This window comes from Lampris incognitus, chromosome 14, assembly GCF_029633865.1.
Source record: "Lampris incognitus isolate fLamInc1 chromosome 14, fLamInc1.hap2, whole genome shotgun sequence".
Classification (NCBI taxonomy): Eukaryota; Metazoa; Chordata; class Actinopteri; order Lampriformes; family Lampridae; genus Lampris; species Lampris incognitus.
In genome coordinates, this window is record NC_079224.1 from 24,359,230 (window position 1) to 24,386,212 (window position 26,983).

A 26,983-nucleotide genomic window follows, 5' to 3' on the forward strand; every position below is an offset into this window, starting at 1 on the left:
GCCACCGTCTCCCTACCTTGCTCCATGTATTAACGTAGACAGACAACAGCACGTTTGGAGACATGAGAAGCATGAGAAGACATGCCTCAACCCCCCATCCCCCCACTCCCAAGTCTCACCACCATCAAAAGGTGGGAGGGTTACAATTTAAATTAATGGGGATTGCAGTGCAAGAGCAACAATGGTTGAGTGAGAAAAGAAAATCAGTTCAATTAGGATATTGTACCAATAACAGGATCAAACTCACATAAGGCTCATAAAAAGTAAGGATGGGCAACGAAAGGTGAGTGAGAGAAAAAATTACTATGCACAAATACTGTGATTTTCGTTTATTTGTTCCTTCTTGTTTGGGCGAGACACTTCCATAAACGTTTAGGGATTTTAATTCAATCGCCACAATTCATTTTCCACTTATCTATTATGCGCTTTACACTTATTTATGGTTGTGTACCATAAAAAGGGGGAGGTGCCTTTGAAGATAAACACTCCACAGTCTTTACGGCGTTGACTCAATCGCATCCTGTTGTGCAGAAAAGGGAACGCAACAAAGGTTGGCTGGGACCGAGTGTCGCAGCTCGGCCATTATTGGCGTGAGATTTGCGTTTTGCGGAGCGTGAGACACGACCAGGAAAGTTTGACGCCAAAAGCGTGAGAGTTGGCGACTGTTCACGGTGCTAATCCAGCCGCGATAGTATTCAACAAGCTAGGTTGTGTGTGTGTGTGTGTGTGTGTGGTGTGTATGTGTGTGGGGTGTGTGTGTGTGTGGTGGTGGTGGGGGGGGGGGTTACGTCGTGCATAGGAATTTGCAAAAACCTTGCAGTGCTGTAGGGGGCGATGTAATTTTGCATTGACCAGTCAGCACATACGACAGACGCCTCTACCCTTCCTCTAATCTGATCCCGCCCCGTCCAGTGTGCCGTAGGCGACTCATACCTCCAGCCGAACAGGTTAAGGGGGTGCAGGCGCCATTTGTTGAGCTAACACGAATATTCATTCCCAAATAACCTTGGACATTTACATCTGTAGTCCTACCTTTGACTGCTGGTTCAAAATTGTGGGCGTTCACCCAAACGAAAGAAAAATGTGTTTTAAATTGACCACGAAATGATTCATAGGACAGCGCTGACGCGAGTTATTATTTACCTATAGCGTAAATGATGGCAATTTCTACTCTACACAATGGCAATTATCGATGATAAACGATAGACGTAAATAACAGGATACGCCTACAACATGAGAGTTTGGCTTCTTTTTAACCCTTCTGTGATCTCTACATTATGACCAAAGCGCATATTACAGCGCTAGCAAGCGGCCATATTGGTCACAGACGTAGCAACACCACTTCAGTGTAGGATACTTGTTCTGTTTTGCCATGTTTACCTCATGCAAACTTTAGCCAATGTCTACTATTTTGTGAGTGTCCCGCTGTGCTTCCTCCGTACAGCATATGTACATTGCATAAACTGGCCTTGCAGATGAAATGTGGTGAATAAATTAGAATAAACGGTATGTAATTAAGTCGCGGATGTGTCATGTTCGACAATGCCCTGCCTACAAATTTCAAAAATGTAAAAAAAAACCATCAACGCTGCGACAACGAGCCCCTGCTCGAACACTTCCCACAATGCACTCCCCGGATCCTCAGCGGGAAACCAAAATGGCGAATGTACTAGGTGAAAATGACCCGTTTGTTATTTTCTAAAGAACACACGGGCACTGCGAATTCTCGCGTCGCACTCGCGGAGCCACTTTGACGACGCAGGAACGAGCCGACAAGAGGTCACTTCCAATCCGGTCATTTCCATTTGCTTAGTTGTGTATCCCAGCAGAGGTGACCGAATGAGGTATTGTTGTCATCTTAACTCGCATCACCATGTTTTCCTCCTCCCTTCCGAGGGGGGTGTGGGTTCGAGGGTCTTTGGCGAGCGTTTTCTTCGAGACCTGACTTGACAGTTGTGCCGTTGCGTGTTTTAAGATTAATATGGTTTACTGCTCTCCCTGTGCACTTAACGACAAACCAAACGGTGTTTCGGCGTGTGGTGTTATTTTCAAAGTTGCACCGTTTTGTCGTTTTGTTACAGTGGCCGTAAGAGTTGACCGTGATCACGGCGAACAAAGGGAAGCTCTGTGAGTGACGTGCAGCGGGGCTGGGGTAGTTATCCGTGTCCGGGTTTAACCGTGACCAAAAAATAAATAAATAAAATAAATTAAAATTATTCCCCAAATTTATCACAGAATATTTTTTTTTCTAAGGCAACATTGGACGTCAGGTTCATGATTTGTTTCTGTCATTGGCGCCCAATTGTCAGTTGAATTATGACCTTTTTTTTTATCTGGTCCCTAATTGCGTGGGATTTGTTTTACTTTCGTCACGTTTCGCACAATTCACAACAATATATGCCCCGTTGCACCAAACATTGCCCATTAGCCTTTAATACACAAATTTATCAGCCGCTGTTTAATTATAATCACCTGTTGTGCGCCAAACAGGCTGGCCACGTGATGTTGCAATGTGAATATGAATTGAATGAATATTATGTATGATTTGCTTCATATGAAATATTTGCTACAAGTGTCATTTTTGTTCCCGTCAAAATTTGCCTTGTATGCCTTTGGTGTATCCAAACATGTAACCAAATGCTGTAAATAAAGAATGCCAATTTGAGTAATTTCATGTTACCGTCTGAATCCTAACTTAAATGAGCTTCTCTTGCCCCCCCCCCACACACACACACACACAACCCATCACCACCACCAGAGAGGCAACAGCCGTGGACCACCTTTCTGTCCATCAAAAAACATACCCCCAGCAGCAGGTAGCATCTCTGTCCCCTGCAAACTTTCCTGTCAAGGAAGAGTATGGAGAAGACACCATGTTGTCTCGCAGGTTCAAAGAAGGACAGGATGTATTGGCCCGATGGTCAGATGGCTTGTTCTACTTGGGGACAATTGCCAAGGTAAATGTTAAAAAGAGAGCCTCGTTTTTGATTGTGTGATTTGTCTGCTCAGGAAAAACTACTAATATATGAGGCCTGTTTGTAAAAATGCTGGCAAACACAAGCCTAAACTCTTAATTTTAGTGCTCAAATCTTTTTTTTTTGCTAGTTGAATCATTTCAAGATTATGGTTTTGTATCATTTTAATTGTTAAATGTTTATTGAAGATCCTGTACATGTTTTTTTCTCCTTTCAGATAGATAGTTACAAGCAGCGATGCTTTGTGGTTTTTGAAGACCACTCCAAGTCCTGGGTTCTTTGGAAGGATATTCAGACTGGTAAGTTCTCTGACAGCACAGCCCATCTCAATTAATGTACCAGTAATATGTCAATACTTTGAATCTTTGTAAATGAGTGAAGCTTCAATCAATTAACTTTAAGGAAGGAATTAAAACATGTATTAATTGATAGGCAGGGAAAAGATGGGATTTGACAACACTTTTTCAGAGGAGCATATTTGCTCCTAATTTCATTGTATAGTTTCACATTAATCAGAGATGCTCTGGAGAGATTTTGTTAAACCAAAAAGTAGTGTCAAATTTGTGTTCCACATGGCAAAATAAGAAATTACCACTGCTTTCAAACATGTTTTGCAGAACTTGAAAAACATCAAGTTGTCTTGGTGCAGTAACCAGAGGAAAACCTTTTTCCATTGTGTTAAATCTGTAAGCTCTCCCATTCCTGCTGGTAGCAGCAGCAGTGGCTTACAGCAGCTAACTCAGATAACCTTATTTCTCCAGCACTTCGTATTTTTTAGGCTCAGTCACCTAGGCTCCTAGCCTGGAAACCAGACGAATCTTTGAGCTCATGTTTTACATTTGCTCTGGCATATACGTCAGGCCACCCTCCCGTTCAGACAGATTTCCAGCCAACCTGGCCCGGTTTGAGCCAATTAACAATCGTTATCTAATGGGACGGGTTTGATAATGATGACTTATCCCCCCCCCCCCCCCCCCCCCGCATTCCGGGAACTCTGCCTCTGATTGGCGAGTACTCGTTGCCTCCGTTGGTTAAGTTGATTAAGGTTAGGGTGGGGTTAGATATAGGGTTAGCCAATCAGAGGCAGAGTAGGGGAATGCGGGTGGGAAAAAAATAACACTGATGTACAGAGGAGTGCCGTCAGCTGCCGTTGATATGGAACGGTCTGTTGAATCTGCTATCGCGACAGTATTAAACGAATTGGACTGTATATTTTCTCTAAAAGAATAACAAACAACTGCACCTAAAGGTTTTGTTGATAAGAAAGATGTGTTTGCCATACTTCCGACAGGATTTGATAAAAAGTTTAAGTGCTACGTCACATGTTTTGTTGCTCTGATTGGTTGTAGGTCTATCCAATTGCGTCCAGAGGGATTTTGGTGTGCGCCCATTGATAACGCCCCTTGGAAATCCAAAATGAACTGAGAGGAGCCAGACTAATTAGCATTTGCGAATTCGTCTGGTTCCCAGGCTACTAGGCTCCCATGTCCCAATCATTTTCCCCATTCTAACCACAGTCTCTTTGCTTTATGTCACTTTTTGGTAGTGCTCCTCTCCTTTTTTTTCCTTCAAAGGTTGTCCTTCTCTGAGTGGTCAAGTTTATTTGTATAGCCTCAAACCTCAGTGACAATGTCAGAGGCATTTACAGTCACGTAATGAAAAACAGGTCGATTTAGTTAGCCACAATGGATGATACTCTATCATTAGACCCTCAATTTGAGTATCTCTTCTGTTGCTGGCCCATCTTATCAAAGGCTCTGATTGTTACCCACTGACTCACTATCACATTGTGTATGGTGTATAATGTAACAAGAGCCAACACTTTACAATGTTATCACAACTGTAGGAGGATGCAGTTGTTTACACCTACATATGCACGAGTTGCATATATCCATTAGAAAAGAATTAATTTGCATATATCCATTTGAAAATGCAAATGAAACCACAGAGTCCTGCACAGCTGGGCATTTTCTGCTTTTGTACAGAGGAAGTTGTAATTCAGTGTTTATGACATCTTTCGTTCTTGTGTTCATCTGTTGTTGACTTCACTCTCTGGCTAAGCGCACACTTCTGCTGTCTGCTTTCCTATCTGCCTTATTCAGTCAGGAGATATTAGTTCTACTCTGCCTCTAACAGTTAACAGTCCCCAGAATTACTGGCCTCAGTACACCAGTCAACTGCCTACATCTGCAGATAAGCATAGGGAAGGTACACAGCAGGGTTGGGGTCAGTCCACTTTCAAATGAAAATACAAGCACAATAGCTATCATTACTTTATCTATCTATCTATCTATCTATCTATCTATCTATCTATCTATCTATATATATATATATATATATATATATATATATATATATATATATGTATGTATGTATATATGTATGCATGTATGTAAAATCCAGTGGTTCAAGTCATTCTTTAATTAGACAGTAAAAGCGTGTTTCATGCTATATGCAATCATCAGCTGTCAATAAAGCTAAACGGCAAACACAGTTATATATATTTTATGTTCTTTGCCGTTTAGCTTTATTGACAGCTGATGATTGCATAGAGAATGAAACAGGTTTGTACTGTCTAATTAAAGAATTACTTGAATCACTGGATTATTTTGCTCCTTGTTTGTTGAGCACTGTCCTTCCCGTTGAGGGTTGGTTTCATTTAATAAAGTTGTGTGTGTGTGTGTGTACATATATATACACATATATATGAAATGATGAATTACAACACCCCCACACAATGTTCAAGAATAGCTTGATGACATCATGTCAGTCTTTTGAGGTTTCGTGGTGTTATCCTGCTGGGGTTTTCCTAGATTTGAGCTCTTATTTTTGCTAATGTCGCTTAGATTTAATCCATCTGTGGTCAATGGAATTAAAGTCCAATGAACTCCATTAACTTCAGGTTTAGAGACGTCGCTGGTTTTTACCCTCTAACAACTAGCCTACATTAGAGCAAAGTATTTCCTAGTTCTAACTTGAGATTTGTTCTCTTTCAGGGGATGAGGATGATGAGGACGATGAGGAAGATGACATAGTCTGTTCCATATGCCAGGATGAGAGTTCAGAGGAACCCAATGAAATTGTGATTTGTGACAAGTGTGGACAAGGTACTGTCCCCAGTCTTTAAAGCTCCTTTACATGCTTATTGCCCTGTGATACAGCTTACATTTTCCATTTTATGATTTTCTTTTTTTGTTTATTGAGTCTGATATGAAAAAAATCTCTGGCTAGCAGGGGGAGAGGGTGTTATTTGGGAAACAATGTTCCACTACATTTGGAATCACGCCACCCACTGTCTTGTTAATGAAATGTGTCTGTTTTCTTTCAGGGTACCATCAGCTGTGCCACTCCCCCGTAATCGATGCCACTGTCATTGACTCAGATGACAAGTGGCTCTGCGGGGAGTGTGAGCTTGCTGCTACAAATAAGGTACAGATGTCCCTTGAGATAAAAAACGAATTCCACTGACTCATTCATTCATAATAAGTTGTTGGTAGCAAGCACCCAGAGTGTATTATCATTTACCCGTGTCCATTTTTGAGGATCTGTCCACACAGCAAATAATTGGCAGTCATGCTCACCAGTCACCAGCTGCGGTTACATGGACAATATTTCTTCAACCCAATTGAAGTCAACCTGATTAGAGATTCCAGCTTAACTGTTTACATGGACGCTAAATAAAGTGATCTGATAAGATGTGCATTTACATGCCCCAAAGCATTTAATCAGAATATAACTTTTATGACATTCGCAAAGTGGTTCTGCCTGCTGTGAACCATCTAATCTGCCGGAAATATAACAGATGAAGTGGTTCCGCCTGTTAATACAATTTTCATTCCGGCTTCTGACTTCGTCCATCTTTTCAAACACTTGTTTGAACAACTCGTTGTTTCGAGCCTTTCAACCATCAAGGCGTTCAGCAATCCTTAAATCTTTTAAGGTCTCCAACAAAAAAGTTGTATCAGCCACAGACCAGTTTTGTTTTGCTACCACTATGTTTCTGTCCCTCCCAGAAACTCTTTCACGTCACCTAATGTTACCCCCACGTGGGGCAAACGTGCAGAAAGAATTTAAACTTAGCACAAAAAGTAAGGAAATTTGTGTTTGGTAGATTATTTCTTTGTTGTAACAATGCTTCTTGGCAATACATCTTACATCAGGCACCCGATTGTCAGCACCTGGGGTAGCAGAAGCTCAAAACAAGAGTCAATAGCAACAGCAAAATAAGCTGTTTGGCATTGGCAGAGAAGATTTGGTAAACTTTTCATGGGCGCAACCCACATACTCAGCTGTGCGTGTTCTGCTTGTTCCTTACAAATGTGGCACCATTTAAAAGGGAAATAACCAGTCTTTCCAACGGTATACGATTTATTGCCAAGAAGCATTATTACAACAAAGAAATAATCTACCAAACACAAATTTCCTTACTTTTTGTGCTAAGTATATTTTTCCCAACCAGAGAGAAACGATCGGATTAAGTGTTCACATGGTCATTAGGCGCTAATATTTTCCTATTGAATGGATTATCAAAGGTTTACACCACCCCTCTCAACCCACTTGAAAATTCCTTATGATAGGGCCAGTCTCCTACAATTGATGTGATTACATGTGGCATTTTTATTCTGATTGGGCTATTATTCCGATTATTAGTGCAATGTTAGGGTCCATGTAAATGCAGCTACTAATTTTTGTCAAGACTTGATCAACTCAACTAAGTTTAATTGGTCTATTTCCAGCTTTAATAAAGTTTGTGTTTCGTTGGAGTAAACGTACATGTACGTGTGTGTGGTTCAGAGGGGTGGTGCACAAAGAAAGGGACTGAATGCAAAGAGTGTTAAACAGGAGCAGCAGCATGTGGATTGGCAGCGGTCCTTCCCATACGCCGTGGGGGACCTGGTATGGGACCAGGGCCACAAAACCAACATCCAACAGTGCTATTGCTACTGTGGAGGTCCAGGAGAGTGAGTATCACACACAAGTATTCAACCATGTGGGAAGTTTTGACATAATTTAAAGGAAACTGCTAAGGCCTCTCTTTTCTCTTCAGGTGGTACCTGAAGATGTTGCAGTGTAACAGGTGTCAGCAGTGGTTCCATGAGGCATGTCTCCGATGCTTACAGATGCCCATGCTCTATGGAGACAGGTGCAAATATGGCCCTCTGTAATGACATTTCTTATGCATGGAAACTCATTGTATCCATTTCTATTATGCCACATTTCCATTCATGGGTCATAACATCTTCTTAAAAATTATCCCCCACAATTGGTTCTTTCACAAATTCTGTGATGTTGATTCCTTACCCCCCCCTTTTTTGTGCTTTATATGCACTGACATTTTAAATGGATAATTACAATGTTGTGTTTCTTTCTCCTCAGGTTCTATCTGTTTATATGTTCTGTTTGCAACGGTGGACCAGAGTACCTCAGCCGACTGCCTCTCAGATGGTGAGTGAAACTCATATTTGTCTGCTACTTAATCTTGTGTGATCCATAAGAGGTACTTTTAGCTAATTGGACACTGTGGCAGCTGATACAATTCGGGTGTGTTTTAACAAGGTAACTGCTACATTGGCAGGAGTTCAAATTATAGTGACGGTGTGAAAGGGACACATTTTTTGCCATGCATTTTGATCACTTTTCTGCACAGATCCTTGCTGTTTGATCATTATCAGTGCCATTTATTTAACACCAAACATTGTCAGCACACATCATAGCTGTTGTATTTTGCTCCTAATATCTTAATTGTAGGATGTTAAAAATTTCTAAACATATGTTACAGGGAGGACGTTGCACACTTGAGCCTGTACAATCTGAGCGTAATCCACAAGAAGAAATACTTTGACTCTGAGATAGAGTTGATGACCTATATCAACGACAACTGGGAGCAGATGCAGCTCGGGGAGGTTAGATGACTGGTCACACCAAAAACTCCATTTAAGATTGACTGTTCCAATAGATTAGTGCAAATACATGGCAGTGGAAAGGATGCCAGTCCATTACATAATCAGCCTGTCCTCATCAGCCAGGGAGGAAGGAAAGCTACTTCTTTTTAACATTTGCACTGTGCCAGATTTTTGTCACAAAAAACTAGTCTGTTAATTTTGTCTGATATATGAATGATATGAAAAAAATTATTTCAAAAATTCCTCTCACCTGTTGTTGTGCCGATCTCCAGCTTGCCAACACTCCGAGAGCAGAACGATATGAAAGTATCCTGGAAGCTCTGAATGGCAACAATAGCATGTAAGTTTTTAACTCCCAATTAAATCATTTCCGTGCTTTTCTTGTTGATGAAACCTTTGTCTGTTACCTCCTCACTATGTTACGCTGTCTCCTCCCTCACTATATTTACACCTTCATCTTCTCCCTCCCTCTCCTTCATTATTTCTTCCTTGTTTCTGTCTTTTCCTACCCCCTGTTGTACTTTCCTCTCTTCTTTGGTCTTTGTCCCCCTCTCTGTCTTCCCTCTTCCATAGGTTCATGTCGGGGAAAGAAATAAAGAAGAAGAAGCACCTGTTTGGCTTGAGGATCCGTTTCCCACCTGCCCCCTCGTGCTCTGACGAGCCGGCGAACCGAGTGCTGGAGAGGGCCTCACATGAGATCACCATCAAGGGGCGAAAGTCCACCAAAGCCCTGTCTAACACCAGGTAGGACAATAGCCTTGTTTATAAACTTCCTGTGTTTAAAACTTCTGGGTAGCAAAATACTACCTGCAGTCCTGTTTTTTTTTTTTGTAGCCTGATCTGTTTTAGTAGCATAGCATTTCTCAACCGCCCTGGCACTTGTAAATGCACCTTGTGGAAAGTGAACTTTGTGTTATCAAGCCTTACACTCATCTACATATCAATACCAACCCCCTGTTACAACATAAATGATAAGCATTTAGAAAAAGTAAGCTGCTCATGTTGGAAACCTTAGCATATTTCTGTGTCTATTTATTTACCAGGAACACCATGAAAAGAATAAATTAAAAAAACAACAACATCCCAAGCAATTATAAATCTGACAAAATGCTTTGATGCACCCTTAAGAACAAATTATTATATCATGCTAGTTGATCACTGTAGAGCTGTTCCAGTATCGCATCTGAATATGATGCACTGTGGTGCCCTGAAAAAAATGATTATTAATTTTATTTCAGAACATTGAATGCAGTAACCAATGGCACAGTGAAAAAGAGGAAGAGGAAGCAAGGAACACAGTCTCTAGAGACTCTGGCTAAGCTTCGACGCTCCAGTGAAATCCTCACCCAGGTGTGTGTATTTGTGTGTATGTGCGTATGCGTGTCTAGGCAGGAGCTGCATGTGTGCAAAGCATACTGCAGGTGTGTATTTGCATACTATTTATATGCCTCATTACACACTGCCACTCATTAAACAAAATTGAGCATAATGTTATTGTATTTTCCGTTAGATAACGTGAAAATTTCTTGGAGGTAAAGTCAATGAGGGCACAGCATGGGCACCATGAATTTTGACAAATGTGGTCCTGTGCTGTGCAAATTTGTATCAGATTGGTTAACATTTTAACATAACATTGAGTGAATAAAGTGCCTCAATTTGTATATATTCCTCATCTCTTTGTGTTCTTATATTTGAGTACCTCTTGTTGCATCGAGCAGACGTGTCTTTCAGGTCGGTTCGTTTGCGAGTATTTCAAGTAGAAAGCATAACAAGAGCAATGTTTTGCTGCTGCAAAGCTGTTTTATTTATGGATAATTAGGCTACACATATTATGAACTTTTCTACCTATATGCCTTTTCCATCCAAAAGGGTGTATTGCTGATATTTTATGTATAGGGATTTAACTGCACATATCGGTTTCATCCATTGATTTTAATTTTTTTTGTTAAATAACATGAGAACTTATTGGTGGTAAAGTCACTGAGACTTAACAGGTATGATTTCCTCTCACAGGAATTAAGGAAGCCTCTATCACTGGAGACCCACTCATTGGATCTCTTAACCTCTAACAAGTGAGTCAACAGAATGTGGAGCAAAATTTACATAAGTCTTAAGCAATCTTGACCCCTGTGACTGTAACTGGTTGTGAAGTCTGTGTACAATGTTTTCTGACTGAGGTATTAGGGTCTATTCTGGTTCTCAGTCTGTATATGATGTGGTGTTTCTCTCTTCCCCTCTTGTTCTCATAACATTTCCACAGCAGCAAGTGTGACAGGTCTTTACCGTCTTCTCGAACCTCAGATGTGGAATCCATTGGAGCCCTAAGTACAACAGAAACTACCTCAACTAGCATTTCAAGACAGTCCAGGTATAATAACAATAATAATAATAATAATAATAATAATAATTTTTTTATATAGCACTTTTCTAAAATAATGCTACAAAGTGCTTCACAAAAAAAGATAAAACGAGACAAGGCAAAAATAAGAGCAAGATCAAATAAGAGTAAAATAAAACCAGTATAAATAAAAACAAATATCAAACATTTGTAAAAGGTTTCATAAAAAGAAAAATTTTAAGAGATTTAAAAGAAGCTAGAGACTTAGTTTGTCTTAGTTCGACAGGAAGAGAGTTCCATAGTGTGGGGGCTCTTAACAGCAAAAGCCCGATCACCGTTTGTAACAAACCTGGGAATAACTAGCAGGGCTCCATCTGCAGACCTTAATGGTCGAGGGGGGACATACCAAGTCAATAAATCACAAATGTATGAAGGAGCACGACCATTTAAAGCCTTAAAAGTGAGCAGTAATATGGTATGTTTGCAATACACTGTGTGTGTGTGTGTGTGTGTGTGTGTGTGTGTGTGTGTGTGTGTGTGTGTGTGTGTGTATTTATAATGCTATTCAATATATCTATTATCTATAATTGTCCCAAAAACATTGTGCAGATGAGACTATAACCAAATTCAAATTTTTTATATCTGTATTTATCATCCTTCGAATTTGAAGCACTCAGGTCTCCCCCCCCCCCCCACATTCTTTTAGCCTCTGTAGTTCAAGCAAGACACAGACAGCATCCCACGTCATGTCTGTCCCCCAACCATCCATGAAGAGGAAACGTGGACGGCCGCGACGGGCCTTGCAACCTCCTAACCCAGAGATTCCAGCTCCCAGCCACCCAGACTCCAATCACCCCCACTCTTCAGCCCCAGAGATGGCCAGCTCTCCCACAGGGCTCCACTCCACAGACATAGTGCATGGCCTGGACCCTGACAGCCAGCTCTCCCACCTCAAGAGCTCCATTAACAGCTATTTTGGGGCAGCGGGGCGGTTGGCCTGTGGAGAGAAGTACAGAGTTCTAGCCCGGCGGGTCACCCTGGACGGCAAGGTCCAGTACCTGGTGGAGTGGGAGGGCGTCACTGCCTCTTAGACTTATTACTGTCATTGTAACCTTTTAACCAGCGCTTGCAATAGGTTTATGACTGTGCTGAAGATGTTTACACAGCCCTTCTTAAAAGCATTAACTGTTTGCCTTTTGTTCGGTTTTGAAAGGAGCGAGTTTTGCCAGTAATGCATACTGTAAAGCCTACTGATATAAAGCAACCGGAGGACATGATTCCTGCAGATTATAATCACATCATGGTGATGACTTTTCACATCAGGCAAAGAGTGTATATATCTTAAAATCGCCTTTTAGGAAGATTATTTTCTTTTGAATATCTTTAATTTCATATTCTACTGTTGGTGTGGAATTCTCCATATTTTCTTTGCCAAATAATTCTATCATTGCGCTTATACCTCTAGGCTTTCACTGAAACATTACTGTGCTTGATTTTTTTTTTCATCCATTTATAGGCGCTTTTGTTGATTTCTGGGTTGTTTCTATCCAGTTTTGTATGAAACTGAAAAGACAGACTGGTTTTTGACAGAATGTAAACATTCAGGCAGTGAATGATTGAATCTAGGAGAATTAGAGAAGCGAGGAAATTGAGGATGCAGCACTGGGGGCACAGCATGGGCACCATGCATTTTGAGAAATGTGGTCCTGTGCTGTGCAAATTTGCATCAGATTTGTTAACATTTTAACAATATTGGGTAAATAAAAAAAATGTGCCTCAATTTGTGTGTATTCCCCATCTCTGTTTCTATGTTTGAGTACCTCTTGTTGCATCGAGCAGACGTGTCTTTCAGGTTGGTTTGGAAAGTGCTCGTTTGTGAGTAGTTCAGGTTCAGGTGGAAAGCATAAGAGAGCAATGTTTTGCTGCTGCAAACCTGTTTTGTTATTTTATGTATGATTAAGCTACACTTAATATTAACTTTTCTACCTATTTTCTGATATGCCTTTTCCATCCAAAAGGGTGTATTGCTCTGATATTCTTATGTATAGGGACTTAATTGCACATATCAAGTTTCATCCATTGGCTTGTCATCTCATTCGGTCAGCTCTATCTTGTCAGGTTATTCAAAGCTGTGATTCTTATTTGAGGCGAAATTTATTTTGTCCTCTTCAGTGCCCAAAAAGCAACTCTCCCAGCAGCTTAAGCTTTAGTGTAGTATTCTGAGAAATAGCATCTCTAAATAAACAGTGTTACTTCAACAGATATGTTCAGATGTCCAAACTCGAGTTTTTGTTTGCTGTCTTTTTCCAAGGCATGGCATCTGAGAAGGATACTGGTAGTCGCTTAACTTGTGTTTTATCTGGCATAGTAAGAATATATATATTTTGCTCAAGTTTTTAAATTGTGTTTTCTTATACATTTAGCTTTCTTGTCTGCATAGTACAAATTTAATCTCATTTAAAGCAAATTGATTGGAAAGGATTAAGGAATTGACTTTTACTTTTAACTCGTCGACTTTTACAAGTGTAAGGACCTGTTGAGTTTTCTTCCCTCTAGTTATTCAAGTAAATTTAAGTGAGGTTTGAAAAGAAAATAGAATTACATATGTAACTGATTTCAGAATTGACATGCTCTGTATTGTTTTGTGCACTGCCTATGCAATTCACCCATATGAAAATCTTTTTTTTGTATCTCTCTTACATACAACTTTTTTCTTAAGTGTGGCATTATTGATTAGCAACTTTTTTTTCTTTTGTGTGTGAACATCTGACTCAGGCTTCGGTTTCTTGTCCTTGAGTTGCAGTTTTATTTTGCCACCTTCAAAAGTGTGCACATGGTTTTCTTTTACCACCAAGCTCACACTCAGGATACATGTGCAGAAACTAAACTGTGTTATGTAAAATGCCAGCATATGGAGTGTGAAAAGAGGAGTTGTTAATGAAACATTTTTTAACTGATTATGGTGTCAGTATTTCTGTCGGATTTTCAATTCCATAAGTTGTAACGTTTCTATAAATCGTTTGTAAACTAGTTTTTTTTAATGAGCGAAATCAGCTGTAATCCGTAATTACATATTCACGTGTCAATGTTGAGTTTGAGAATGATCAACCACAATCACTGGAACCCCCCGCCGTATGCTGTAGTTTACTGCAAGAGGTATTCTTTCGATCACTATCTCCATTTTGGAGATATTTTTTTTGCTACTTTTAAAGAAGAAAAAATTGCAGAGCCTACCCTTTCAGCATAGGGGATAGGTATTTTTGACATTGATACCTCTGTGTTTTAAGGTTGTTAGACAGTGCATTTGAGGCATCTTCCTCTTTGTCCTGCCAGTGTTAGACCTTAGAGCTTGTTTGCTAAGTGGCTTTGAGCAGGCTTCTATGGCCAAAGAATAATGCCTCCATTATTTCTATTCGTCTCCTCAGCTTACGTTTTTATACGTTACTATATAGGTTGGCGTGTCGTTTCCAGACCTGTATTGTTAAGGATGAATAAAAAGATATTTTGAACGATTTGTTCAGTTTGTTGTTTGTTCCGGGTTGGGGGGGGGGGCACTCAACTACAACAAATTGTTTGAATTTGACAGTTTGTATCAAGGCGCTGCGACGCGCGGTTTGACGTCACAACTTTCTAAACCAATCAGGTTGTAGAGCGTCGTTTCTGTCCAATCGTAAGACGCTTTGTTGCAATGTGGGAGGGAAATGGAGCTACAAGTGGCTGTCTACCCGGGGTAACTCTAGAGTATTTGCTAATTTATCAGTGGGTTATCCCAGTTTTCATTGTTTGGGAACTTTTATCGTAATAAAATAAAGGCATGCTCGTCATCTTTACCGCCTTAGTCAGATGGCATGGTTTCTCAGTCGGCTCCCAGGATCCGTTTGCAACCTGCCCATCTAGCGATCAGATGTGTTTACGTTTAGCATTTGTAGCTAGCTAATAAACAGGTTGTGATGCTGTTGCATATTGGCCATCCTAATGCCATGTTCTTTATGTACCCTCTCTTCTCCAGCATTGCGCACAAGTTTGCCATGTTTATTGAACAAGTGAGAGCTCATCATAGCATGGTTAGGCAGCTAGAGCTTGAACTAATGCACTAATGTTTGAAAACGAGGATCTCTTCGAAGATGTGGCCAATTTAAGAAACCGGCTTCGATTAACGGAGCTAAGTCTGCAAAGTGTTGGAGAACAGTTAAGGTAAGAAAATTTAATAACATGAATGTGCAATCTGACTCTTGACCCAGACGGCGATAAAATACCCCCTCTATTCCCAAGGCATGAAATACAACCTCGAACCGAGTAGCAACAGTGTAGGAAGTAATTTAGGATGAGAGAATTATCAACGTTTTTAAAAGATTGTTGTAGAAATACTCTCCTACCTCTTCTCCCATATTTCACTCTTTCAGCTGCTCATTCTTTCTTTCTTTCTTTTTCTTAACAACTGCTGTAGTCAGTCAGGAGGACATGACAGCGACCAGTCTGTGCAGCAAAGTCCCCCAATTGCGTTTCCAGGTCGCCTCACCTTAGATGATCTGCAGAAACCAAATGCCCACCTGTCCCAGTTAGGCAGTGGTTGCCAGGGGGGATCATTTGAAAGAAGTGCTGCAGCTTGCAGTCTAAGCCCTCCATCATCCAAGTCCAGGGTGAGAGTGAAAATGTGTGTGTGTATGTCTGTGTGCGCTTCTTAGAGACACACGCAAATGTAAGACTTAATCATCTTGTGTTGTGCTCCATGTGTATGCATATGCAGTGAAGTCTTGAACAGACAGTATTTCTCATTTATTAAATCCCAACTGTGCAGCTTAGTGACCCTCTTTATTCCTCATATTAACATATGTCCTTAGATATGTTGAATTGAAATTGCTTTAGAGCAAAAAAGTTGAAAATCCAGGTGTAAATGTGCTAAGCATGTAATGAAATGCGTGATCACTTGAACCTTAAGAGGTAGTTGGAGGAAAATTTGCCCTGTTAAAAACAAAGCTATATAAAAGGGGGATCTGTTATAACAGCTATGTAAATTAAAAACTTTACCCCACAGATCTAGCTTACAAAATCGTTGCAAGTCAAATAGGCAACAGAGTTTGGATAATAACAGTATAACACTTATCAGAAATGGACTATCAGGATACTTGTGAATTGGACAACAAGTGTGCTGGGTAGTTTACTCTCAGTGTTAAAGGATGTGAATCCTTTGGGCGAAGGAGAAGGAGAGGGGGAAGGCATGTCCAGAGGCAGTGGGAGAGGAGGAGGAGTAGGAGTGTGGAGGTGAGAGTCGGAACTTTGAATGTTGGCACTATGACTGGTAAAGGAGAGAGCTGGCTGATATGATGAAAAGAAGAAAGGTAGGTATACTGTGTATTCAAGAGACCGGGTGGAAGGGGAGTAAGGCAAGGAGCATCGGCGGTGGGTTCAAGCTCTTCTACCATAGTGTGAATGGGAGGAAAAATGGGTGTAGGGGTAATTCTGAAGGAAGAGTATGTCAAGAGTGTGTTGGGATGAAAAGAATGTCGAACAGAGTGATGAGCGTGAGGCTTGAAATTGAATATTTATTAATGAATGTTATCAGCGCATATGCCCCGCAAGTTGGGTGTGAGATGGAAGAGAAAGAAGAATTCTGGAGTGAGTTGGATGAAGTGGTGGAGAGTATACCCAAGGGGGGGAGAGTGGTGATTGGAGCAGACTTCAATGGGCATGTTGGTGAAGGGAACAGAGGTGATAAAGAGGTGATGGGAAGGTATGGTGTCAAGGAGAGAAATGTTGAAAGACAAATGATGGTAGATTTTGCAAAAAGGATGGAAATGGCTGTGATGAATACATATTTCAAGAAGAGGGAGGAACACAGGGTGACGTACAAAAGTGCAAGAAAGTGCACACAGGTGGACTATATCTTATGTAGAAGGCGCGATCTGAAAGGGATTGGAGACTGCAAGTTGGTGACAGGGGAGAACATAGCTAGGCAGCATTGGATGGTGGTCTGTAGGATGACTTTGGAAACCAAGAAGAGGAAGAGAGTGAATGCAGAGCCAAGGATCAGATGGTGGAAGTTGAAGAAGGAAGACTGTTGTGTGGAGTTCAGGGAGGAGTTAAAACGGGCACTGGGTGGTAGTGAAGAGTTACCAGATGGCTGGACAACCACTGCAGAAATGGTGAGGGAGACAGCTAGGAAGGTACTTGGTGTGTCATCAGGACAGAGGAAGGAAGACAGGGGACTTGGTGGTGGAATGAGGAAGTACAGCAAATTATTCAGAGGAAGAGGTTGGCAAAGAAGACGTGGGATAGTCAGAGAGATGAAGAAAGTAGACAGGAGTACAAGGAGATGCAGCATAAAGCGAAGAGAGAGGTGGCAAAGGAAAAGGCATATGGTGAGTTGTATGAGAGGTTAGACACGAAGGAAGGAGAAAAGGATTTGTGCCAATTGGCTAGACAGAGGGACCAAGCTGGGAAGGATGTGCAGCAGGTTAGGGTGATCAAGGATAGAGATGGAAATGTGCTGACAAGTGAGGAGAGTGTGTTGAGAAGGTGGAAGGAGGTCTTTGAGGAGCTGATGAATGAAGAAAATGAGAGAGAGAGAAGGTTGGATGATGTGGGGGTAGTGAATCAGGAAGTGCGATGGATTAGCAAAGAGGAAGTGAGGGCAGCTATGAAGAGGTTGAAGAGTGGAAAGGCAGTTGGTCCTGATGACATACATGTGGCGGCATGGAGATGTTTAGGAGAGATGGCAGTGGAGTTTTCAACTAGATTGTTTGACACAATCTTAGAAAGTGAGAGGATGCCTGAGGAGTGGAGAAGAAGTAAACTGGTACTGATTTTCAAGAATAAGGGCCATGTGCAGAACTGTAACAACTACAGAGGTATAAAGTTGATCAGCCAAAGCATGAAGATATGGGAAAGACTAATAGAAGCTAGGTTAAGAGGAGAGGTGATGATTAGCCAGCAGCATTATGGTTTCATGCCATGAAAGAGCACCACAGATGTGATGTTTACTTTGAAAATGTTGATTGAGAAGTATAGAGAAGGTCAGAAGGAGTTGCATTGTGTCTTTGTGGATTTAGAGAAAGCATATGACAGGGTGCCGAGAGAGGAGGTGTGGTATTGTATGAGGAAGTTGGGAGTTGCAGAGAAGTATGTAGGAGTGGTGCAGGATATGTATGAGGGAAGTTTGACAGTGGTTAGGTGTGTGGTTGGAATGACAGATGGGTTCAAGGTGGAGGTGGGATTACATCAAGGATCGGCTCTGAGCCCTTTCTTGTTTGCAATGGTGATGGACAGGTTGACGGACGAGATCAGGCAGGAGTCTCCGTGGACTATGATGTTTGCAGATGACATTGTGATCTGTAGAGAGAAGAGTGCAGGTTGAGGAGAGCCTGGAAAGGTGAAGGTATGCACTGGAGAGAAGAGGAATGAAAGTCGGTAGGAGCAAGACGAAATACATATGCGGGAATGAGAGAGAGGACAGTGGAATGGTAAGGATGCAAGGAGTTGAGGTGACGAAGGCGTATGAGTTTAAATACACTGCTCAAAAAAATAAAGGGAACACATAAGCAATGCAATGTAGCTCCAAGTCAATCACACTTTTGAGATATCAACCTGTCCAGTTAGGAAGCAACACTGATTTGTGAATCAATTTCACCTGTTGGTAAATTGTCTAATTTCCACCTGGTGGAAATTAGACAATTTGCAAGACAACCCCTATAAAAGGAATGGATTTGAAGGTGGTGGCCACAGACCATTTGCCTGTCCTCATCTTTTCTGGCCGATCTTTGGTTAGTTTTTCATTTTGCTAGTGCCCTCACCACTAGAGGTGGCATGAGGCGGTATCTGCAACCTACAGAAGTTGCTCAGGTAGTGCAGCTCATCCAGGATGGCACATCAATGCGTGCTGTGGCAAGAAGATTTGATGTGTCTCCCAGCACAGTGTCCAGAGCATGGAGGAGGTACCAGGAGACAGGCCAGTACACCAGGAGACGTGGAGGGGGCCGCAGGAGGACAACAATCCCGCAGCAGGACCGCTATCTGGTCCTTTGTGCAAGGAGGAACAGGAGGAGCACTGCCGGAGCCCTACAAAACGACCTTCAACAGGCCACTAATGTGCAGGTTTCTGCTCAAACAGTGAGAAACAGAATACATGAGGATGGTATGAGGGCCCGACGTCCACAATTGGGGCCTGTGCTCACAGCCCAACACCGTGCAGCCCGATTGACCTTTGCCAGAGAACATCTTGGTTGGCAGATTCGCCATTGGCGCCCTGTGCTCTTCAAAGATGAGAGCAGGTTCACACTGAACACATGTGACAGACGCGAGAGAGTCTGGAGACGCTGTGGAGAACGTTCTGCTGCCTGCAACATCCTCCAGCATGACCGGTTTGGCGGTGGGTCAGTGATGGTCTGGGGAGGCATATCCTTGGAGGGCCGCACAGACCTCTACGTGCTAGCCAGAGGTACCATGACTGCCATTAGGTACCGGGATGAGATCCTCAGACCCCTTGTCAGACCATATGCTGGTGCAGTGGGCCCTGGGTTCCTGCTCATGCATGACAATGCTCGTCCTCATGTGGCCAGAGTGTGTCAGCAGTTCCTGTATGTCGAGGGCATTGATGCTATGGACTGGCCTGCACGTTCCCCAGACCTGAATCCAATCGAGCACCTCTGGGACATCATGTCTCGTACCATCCGCCAACGCGATGTCGCACCACAGACTGTCCAGGAGTTGACCGATGCCCTGATCCAGGTCTGGGAGGAGATCCCTCAGGAGACCATTCGTCGTCTCATCAGGAGCATGCCCAGACGTTGTAGGGAGTGCATACAGGCACGTGGAGGCCACACACACTACTGAGCCTCATTTTGAATCGTCTTGAAGAATTTCCACAGAAGTTGGATCCGCCTATGTTCTCATTTTCCACTTTGATTTTGAGTATGATTCTGAATCCAGACCTTAATGGGCTAATGATTTTGATTTCCATTGATCATTCTTAGGTTATTTTGCTCTAAACACATTCCTCTGTCTAATAAATAAAGATTTTCAGCTGAAATATTTCATTCATCGAGGTCTATATTGTGTTTTTAGGTGTTCCCTTTATTTTTTTGAGCAGTATACTTGGGGTCAACTGTCCAAAGTAACGGGGAGTACAGAAGAGAGGTGAAGAAGAGAGTGCATGCAGGGTGGAGTGGGTGGAGAAGAGTGTCATGAGTGATTTGTGACAAAAGTGTACCAGCAAGAGTTAAAGGGAAGGTTTATAAGATGGTTGTGAGACCAGCTATGTTATGTGGTTTGGAGACAGTGGCCCTGACGAAACGTCAGGAGGCAGAGCTGGAGGTGGCAGAGTTGAAGATGCTAAGATTTTAATTGGGAGTGACAAAGAAGGACAAGATTAGGAACGAGTATATTAGAGGGACAGCTCAGGTTGGATGGTTTAGATACAAAGTAAGAGAAACAAGAATGAGATGGCTTGGACGTGTGGAAGAGAGATGCTGGGTATATTGGGAGAAGGATGCTGAATATGGAGCTGCCAGGGAAGAGGGAAAGAGGAAGGCCAAAGAGGAGGTTTATGGATGTGGTGAGAGAGGACATGCAGGTGGCTGGTGTGACAGAGGAGGATGCAGAGGACAGAAAGAAATGGATGAGCCGCTGTGGCAAACCCTAACAGGAGCAGCCGAAAGTAGTACTAATAGTAGTAGTTAAAGGATGTGAATATTCTGTGAGGAACAGATGGTAAAATGCAGTCTCATTGTATATAATGGGGACACATTTTAAAGTCAAGAGTAAATCTAACCCAGCTCAATCATATATGGACACAATCACCATGTGAGATGCATGTTTATGCCACATGTAAAGGATGTTTGCCTAATATCACACATCAATATTTATTTTCTTTTGATTTCACCACCACCACTAGCAACTCCCTACACACAAGCCCAGTTCAGTCCAAATGGAGTCCGCCCCCCTCAGGAAAAAGCTGGGCTGCCTACGTCAGGAGAATGCCTGTCTTACCATGCAGAACAAACAGCTCATTGGTGACTTGGAGGCTAAACAATATGAACTGACCACCTCTAAGACCAAGGTAGGATAAACATAAACCTGTACTTGAACAGTAGAATAACCCTCCCACCCCACCCCACCCCACACACACACCGGTAAAATCTTGTAAATTGAAATACCTTTTTTTACTGTGATAGACGATCAGTTTCCTGCTACAGGGGGCTTAGAACTACATTTTTAATTAAACTGTCACCCCTCTAATTATCAGTGTTATCTGTATTTAGAGCTGCATATTTTCTGTGTCTGAAATTTCAAATTACATGAATGAAAGATTAAAAAGCTGGTGATATAAACAAGCACTTTTATCAGGAGCTAAATGAAATGAAATGCGTGCGTGTGTCTTCCTTTTCAGATATCCTTACTAGGCTCCAAGGTTGGAGTTAAAAGCAATAATGTGGCAGTAATGAGTGAGCAGATTCTTGGCCTTGAGGCAGAGCTGGAGGCTCAGACCAAACAACTAAGGTAATTTGGCCCAAGTGCAAGCATCAGTTATCAAGCTGTTGGTATAAATATTTGTTTTTTGTTTTTTTTAATATCCAAACTAAATATAAAAACATTTGGGATCAGATTTCCTCTGGATTCAAGTGTGTATGTTTATAAATACAAATCTTTGTTAAATGAAAAGTCCATCCATGTATCAACTGATTACCATTAAATGACAATTTTAAACTCACTTATAAAGGAAAGAAGGGGGCCCATATCTCAACAGAAGAGCAGAATGATGTCCAAAAGACAGAAAAATAAGAACTTTTGTAATTTAGTGTTTGATGTAGATTAGAAACATATATATATATACACTACCGTTCAAAAGTTTGGGATCACATTGAAATGTCCATATTTTTGAAGGAAAAGCACTGTACTTTTCAATGAAGATAACTTTAAACTAGTCTTAACTTTAAAGAAATACACTCTATACATTGCTAATGTGGTAAATGACTATTCTAGCTGCAAATGTCTGGTTTTTGGTGCAATATCTACATAGGTGTATAGAGGCCCATTTCAAGCAACTATCACTCCAGTGTTCTAATGGTACAATGTGTTTGCTCATTGGCTCAGAAGGCTAATTGATGATTAGAAAACCCTTGTGCAATCATTTTCACACATCTGAAAACAGTTTAGCTCATTACAGAAGCTACAAAACTGACCATCCTTTGAGCAGATTGAGTTTCTGGAGCATCACATTTGTGGGGTCAATTAAACGCTCAAAATGGCCAGAAAAAGAGAACTTTCATCTGAAACTCGACAGTCTATTCTTGTTCTTAGAAATGAAGGCTATTCCATGCGAGAAATTGCTAAGAAATTGAAGATTTCCTACACCGGTGTGTACTACTCCCTTCAGAGGACAGCACAAACAGGCTCTAACCAGAGTAGAAAAAGAAGTGGGAGGCCGCGTTGCACAACTGAGCAAGAAGATAAGTACATTAGAGTCTCTAGTTTGAGAAACAGACGCCTCACAGGTCCCCAACTGGCATCTTCATTAAATAGTACCCGCAAAACACCAGTGTCAACATCTACAGTGAAGAGGCGGCTGCGGGATTCTGGGCTTCAGGGCAGAGTGGCAAAGAAAAAGCCATATCTGAGACTGACCAATAAAAGAAAAAGATTAAGATGGGCAAAAGAACACAGACATTGGACAGAGGAAGACTGGAAAAAAGTGTTGTGGACGGATGAATCCAAGTTTGAGGTGTTTGGATCACAAAGAAGAACGTTTGTGAGACGCAGAACAAATGAAAAGATGCTGGAAGAATGCCTGACGCCATCTGTTAAGCATGGTGGAGGTAATGTGATGGTCTGGGATTGCTTTGGTGCTGGTAAGGTGGGAGATTTGTACAGGGTAAAAGGGATTCTGAATAAGGAAGGCTATCACTCCATTTTGCAACGCCATGCCATACCCAGTGGACAGCGCTTGATTGGAGCCAATTTCATCCTACAACAGGACAATGATCCTAAACACACCTCCAAATTGTGCAAGAACTATTTAGAGCAGAAGCAGGCAGCTGGTATTCTATCGGTAATGGAGTGGCCAGCGCAGTCACCAGATCTGAACCCCATTGAGCTGTTGTGGGAGCAGCTTGACCGTATGGTACGCAAGAAGTGCCCATCCAACCAATCCAACTTGTGGGAGCTGCTTCTGGAAGCGTGGGGTGCAATTTCTCCAGATTACCTCAACAAATTAACAGCTAGAATGCCAAAGTTCTGCAATGCTGTAATTGCTGCAAATGGAGGATTCTTTGACGAAAGCAAAGTTTGATGTAAAAAAAATCTTATTTCAAATACAAATCATTATTTCTAACCTTGTCAATGTCTTGACTCTATTTTCTATTCATTTCACAACATATGGTGGTGAATAAGTGTGACTTTTCATGGAAAACACAAAATTGTTTGGGTGATCCCAAACTTTTGAAAGGTAGTGTATATATATATATATATATGTAGAAAAAAGTTGTAATACATAGCAGTAAAAGTTTGTTTCGTGCGTCGCGCGCTCATCAGCTGCTAATGTTAATGATAACGTTAATGCTAATGAGTGTGCGACGCACGAAACAAGCTTGTACTGCTATGTATTAAAAGTTTTTTTTTCCTACATCTATATTGATATTCCACTCATTTGTTGAGCACTTTTATCAACACCATTGATGGTTTCGGGGGAAAAAAACGCTATACTCCGCTAAGCCAAGTATTTTATCGTTGTTTGGATTATGCTCCACTCCTCGCTCGCTTGTTGCTCTGCCTGGCCTGGGTCTGCCGCCCTCCCTCGCTGCCGCCTGCCGCTTCTGCCTGCCTGCTGCCCTGCTCTTGCTTGCCGCTCTCCCCCCGACTGTTGCCAGCCCACCTCCGACTAAGGTCCCGCTCTTCCTTTTCCCCTCCCGGCTTCCTTGGCCAATTTACACACACTCTCACACACACACATTCACAAACACATAGGCTTGAACTTGAACTGAACTGAACTATTTTACATAGCCTACCGAACATTCGCTGTGTTGCCCTTTCCCCCTCCCTGCTTCCCGGCTGACATAACCTACACCAGGGCTAGTCAGCTACTTTCTTATGAGGGCCAACTTATTCAAATGTAAATGGTAAGGGGGCCAAACTTTTTTCAGAGTAAATATCGGATCTTAGCACTTATATGTGAACATGAAGAACAGCGCTAAATACCCATAATACTGTGTATCAAAAGTGTTTATTAACAATGTGTTTATGTAACATACAAAATAGGGCAGTCATTTCATACATTTATCCGTTTATATAGGCTACATTTATTTTACCTAGTGAATCACTTCTCACCATCACAAATACTGATGATCAAAAGGCCCCAATTAGATACATTCAAAACAAATTACATTACATTGGCAGATGAAAAAAACATTGTATTACTTGTTAAAATATCATGATCATCTCTCACCTTCTCACCATTGTGCTACTACTCAACACTTATCACTCAAATTTCATAACAAGTAATTTCAATTCAAAAGAAATGGTCGCAGCCATAAACATCTACAAGTGCTGTTTGTCTTCTATCAGTGAGTCATGCCATCTCACCTCTGCGACCTCACCTCTTATTACTTATGAGTAATTACATAACAAGTCATTTTTTAGTCTTATCAAATGAATCACTTTTCAAAAATGCGTATTATCAAAGCCCCCAAACAAAGATGCATTCAAAACAGATTTTGGCAGATGGACATCTACAAGTGCTCTATTTGTCTTCTAATCAGTGTCATTTCACATCTGCTACAACAGAACACCTCTCTTTCAATTCAAAAGAAATGGCCTCAGCCATAGATACATTTAGAAACCAGTGCTCCGACTATTTGTTGTCTAATCAGTGACTAAAATTGCACTTATTTGACTTTGCAAGGGATGTAAAGTTAGGCTCACAGGAAGTGAGAGCAATCTGCAGACACTGGTGAAGGTGGGCACTTGTAAGGGAGGCACGTGTGTTTGGTTTTTATTGCATTCATATGTGAGAGGCTTGACTCACATGTATGCGTTGTACCAAACATAGTCAGTAGAAAAAGAGCCAACCTTCTGGTGTTTGGGAACTGGACCTGGTTAAGTTGCACCCAAACTGCTCACATCCCACAGATTTAAGTTTTTGCTTTAAATCAGATGATGCTTGGATGTCTATCAGTTCTAACTGCAGGGAGCCTTCATCCAGTGACGTGAGCACCTGTTGGCTTTGGCTGCAAACTCTCCCCCAGCATTAATAGCAAAGACGTCCTTGGTAAATAGCATCACCTGTGCGGGTATACTGAAATTATCAAACCTCACAGCAAAATTCACAATCAGTTTGTCAATGAATGCTGTCATTGCTGGGGTAATCTGTGCTGATGACGAGTTGTCGAGCAAATCACACAGTGTTGGAAAGTGCAGCATTTTTGTGGGGGTCAGGTTGGCAGAAAATAACTCCAGTTTCCTTTTAAATCCACTCAGATTGTCCACTATGTCGCTAACAGTTTTGTCCTGACCTTGCAATTGCAGATTATGTCTGTTCAAGTGGTGGAAAATTTGTGTTGAAGACACAATTTGTGTTGAAGACAGCAATAGACTTGTTACACAGCAAACATAACGGCTTCATTCTGATATTAGCAAACATAATATTTCTCGGTCCATTCATTATCAAATTGGCGATTTTCAGTGTCAACTTTCCTCTTTCTCAATGTGGACAGCGACATTTTGAGGTTTTTTGTTTGCAAGTTAGCAGCAGCAAGCAGGTTAGCGCGGCACACTCACTACGTTGGCAGCTGGTGGCGTGCACGTAGGGAGCGTCGGGAGCAGTTAGGGGTGGGACACGGCAGTGTCCCTTTTGAATGGGAGCGCATTCTTGCCCAAAAAAGATTTTTCTTCGAGGGGAAAATGCATTATAATTTTTAATGTTCTAATAAAAATTGATCAAAGGGCTGGAAAAAAATAATCCTCGGGCCGGATTTGGCCCGAGGATTATTGACTAGGCCTGTCCTATACACATACTCACGCACTCGCTCATACACACATGCATGCGCACATACAGGGTTGAACTTGAACTGAATCACCTCACATTGCGAACATTCGAACAGGCACATTTCTGGAAATGAGTTTCCCTCTTGTGCTGGTTATTGCACTCTCGTTCTGGGACTATGGGCAAACCAACCTCCGACGGGAGAGTGTACCGGGGAAGGTACACTCTCCACCGGTTGTACCCTGTGCGATTACTAGCACTTTTCCTAAACTGCGTGAGCAGATGCCGAGGAATTCTCACGGAGATTCTGACTCGGGGACTGAGTTGCTCCATCTTCTGTGTCTCTCTGTTTTAAAAAGCTGTTTTATGCTTTCTGAGAATTCTCTCGCTAATTTTGTTACCATGTTACACTCTAAAAATACATTGCCTTGCAGTGTAAATACTAAACGGAGATATCTTGTCATTCTTTTGTTGTTAATGTCTGGCAATGAGCAACCAAACCCTGTCCCTGCTGATTCTGATATCAATACTTGTAATACTCCAGCTGATTTTAAGTGTAGGTCAGGTCTGGGTATTATTCACCTAAATGTTCACAGCTTAATCTCAAAATTGGATATGGTAAAGGTTTGGATAAATTCAACTGATGCTGATGTTGTTGTATTATCTGAAACTTGGCTAATGAAGTCTGTTCTTGACAAGGATATTGGTATTCACGGCTATAATGTGTTTCGCTCCGACTGTCTCAAAAAAGGTGGTGGTGTTGCTATCTACATCAAATGCAAATTCAACGTTAAGT

General features: G+C 41.7%; 2 protein-coding genes and 1 long non-coding RNA gene across 3 annotated transcripts in view; all 3 read left to right on the forward strand.

Annotated features, from left to right (window-relative positions):
* The first annotated feature begins 1,679 nt into the window (after positions 1 to 1,679).
* On the forward strand, positions 1,680 to 14,719 carry mtf2 (metal response element binding transcription factor 2). The gene is made up of 15 exons (XM_056293238.1): positions 1,680 to 1,844; positions 2,759 to 2,957; positions 3,193 to 3,274; positions 5,972 to 6,082; positions 6,304 to 6,404; positions 7,770 to 7,936; positions 8,023 to 8,118; positions 8,352 to 8,420; positions 8,755 to 8,878; positions 9,151 to 9,218; positions 9,452 to 9,622; positions 10,117 to 10,228; positions 10,892 to 10,950; positions 11,139 to 11,246; positions 11,923 to 14,719. Exons 1-15 carry the CDS (start codon positions 1,840 to 1,842, stop codon positions 12,305 to 12,307), a joined length of 1,857 nt encoding a protein of 618 aa, XP_056149213.1. The 5' UTR covers positions 1,680 to 1,839; the 3' UTR covers positions 12,308 to 14,719.
* A 199-nt stretch (positions 14,720 to 14,918) lies between these two features.
* LOC130124040 (uncharacterized) lies at positions 14,919 to 15,726 on the forward strand. The gene is made up of 3 exons (XR_008811354.1): positions 14,919 to 14,946; positions 15,226 to 15,410; positions 15,664 to 15,726. It is a non-coding gene; the product is annotated as an uncharacterized LOC130124040 (long non-coding RNA).
* A 5,412-nt stretch (positions 15,727 to 21,138) lies between these two features.
* The window catches only part of ccdc18 (coiled-coil domain containing 18), a 61,867-nt gene continuing 56,022 nt past the window's right edge, over positions 21,139 to 26,983 (forward strand). The window contains 2 exon segments of the mRNA XM_056293404.1: positions 21,139 to 21,289; positions 21,614 to 21,710. Coding sequence (XP_056149379.1) covers positions 21,139 to 21,289; positions 21,614 to 21,710 — 248 coding nt within the window.

Coding starts and splice junctions, on each gene's coding strand:
- mtf2 (XM_056293238.1), top strand. Junction 9,219..9,451: donor CTGAATGGCAACAATAGCAT/GTAAGTTTTTAA, acceptor CCTCTTCCATAG/GTTCATGTCGGGGAAAGAAA. Junction 10,951..11,138: donor GATCTCTTAACCTCTAACAA/GTGAGTCAACAG, acceptor ACATTTCCACAG/CAGCAAGTGTGACAGGTCTT.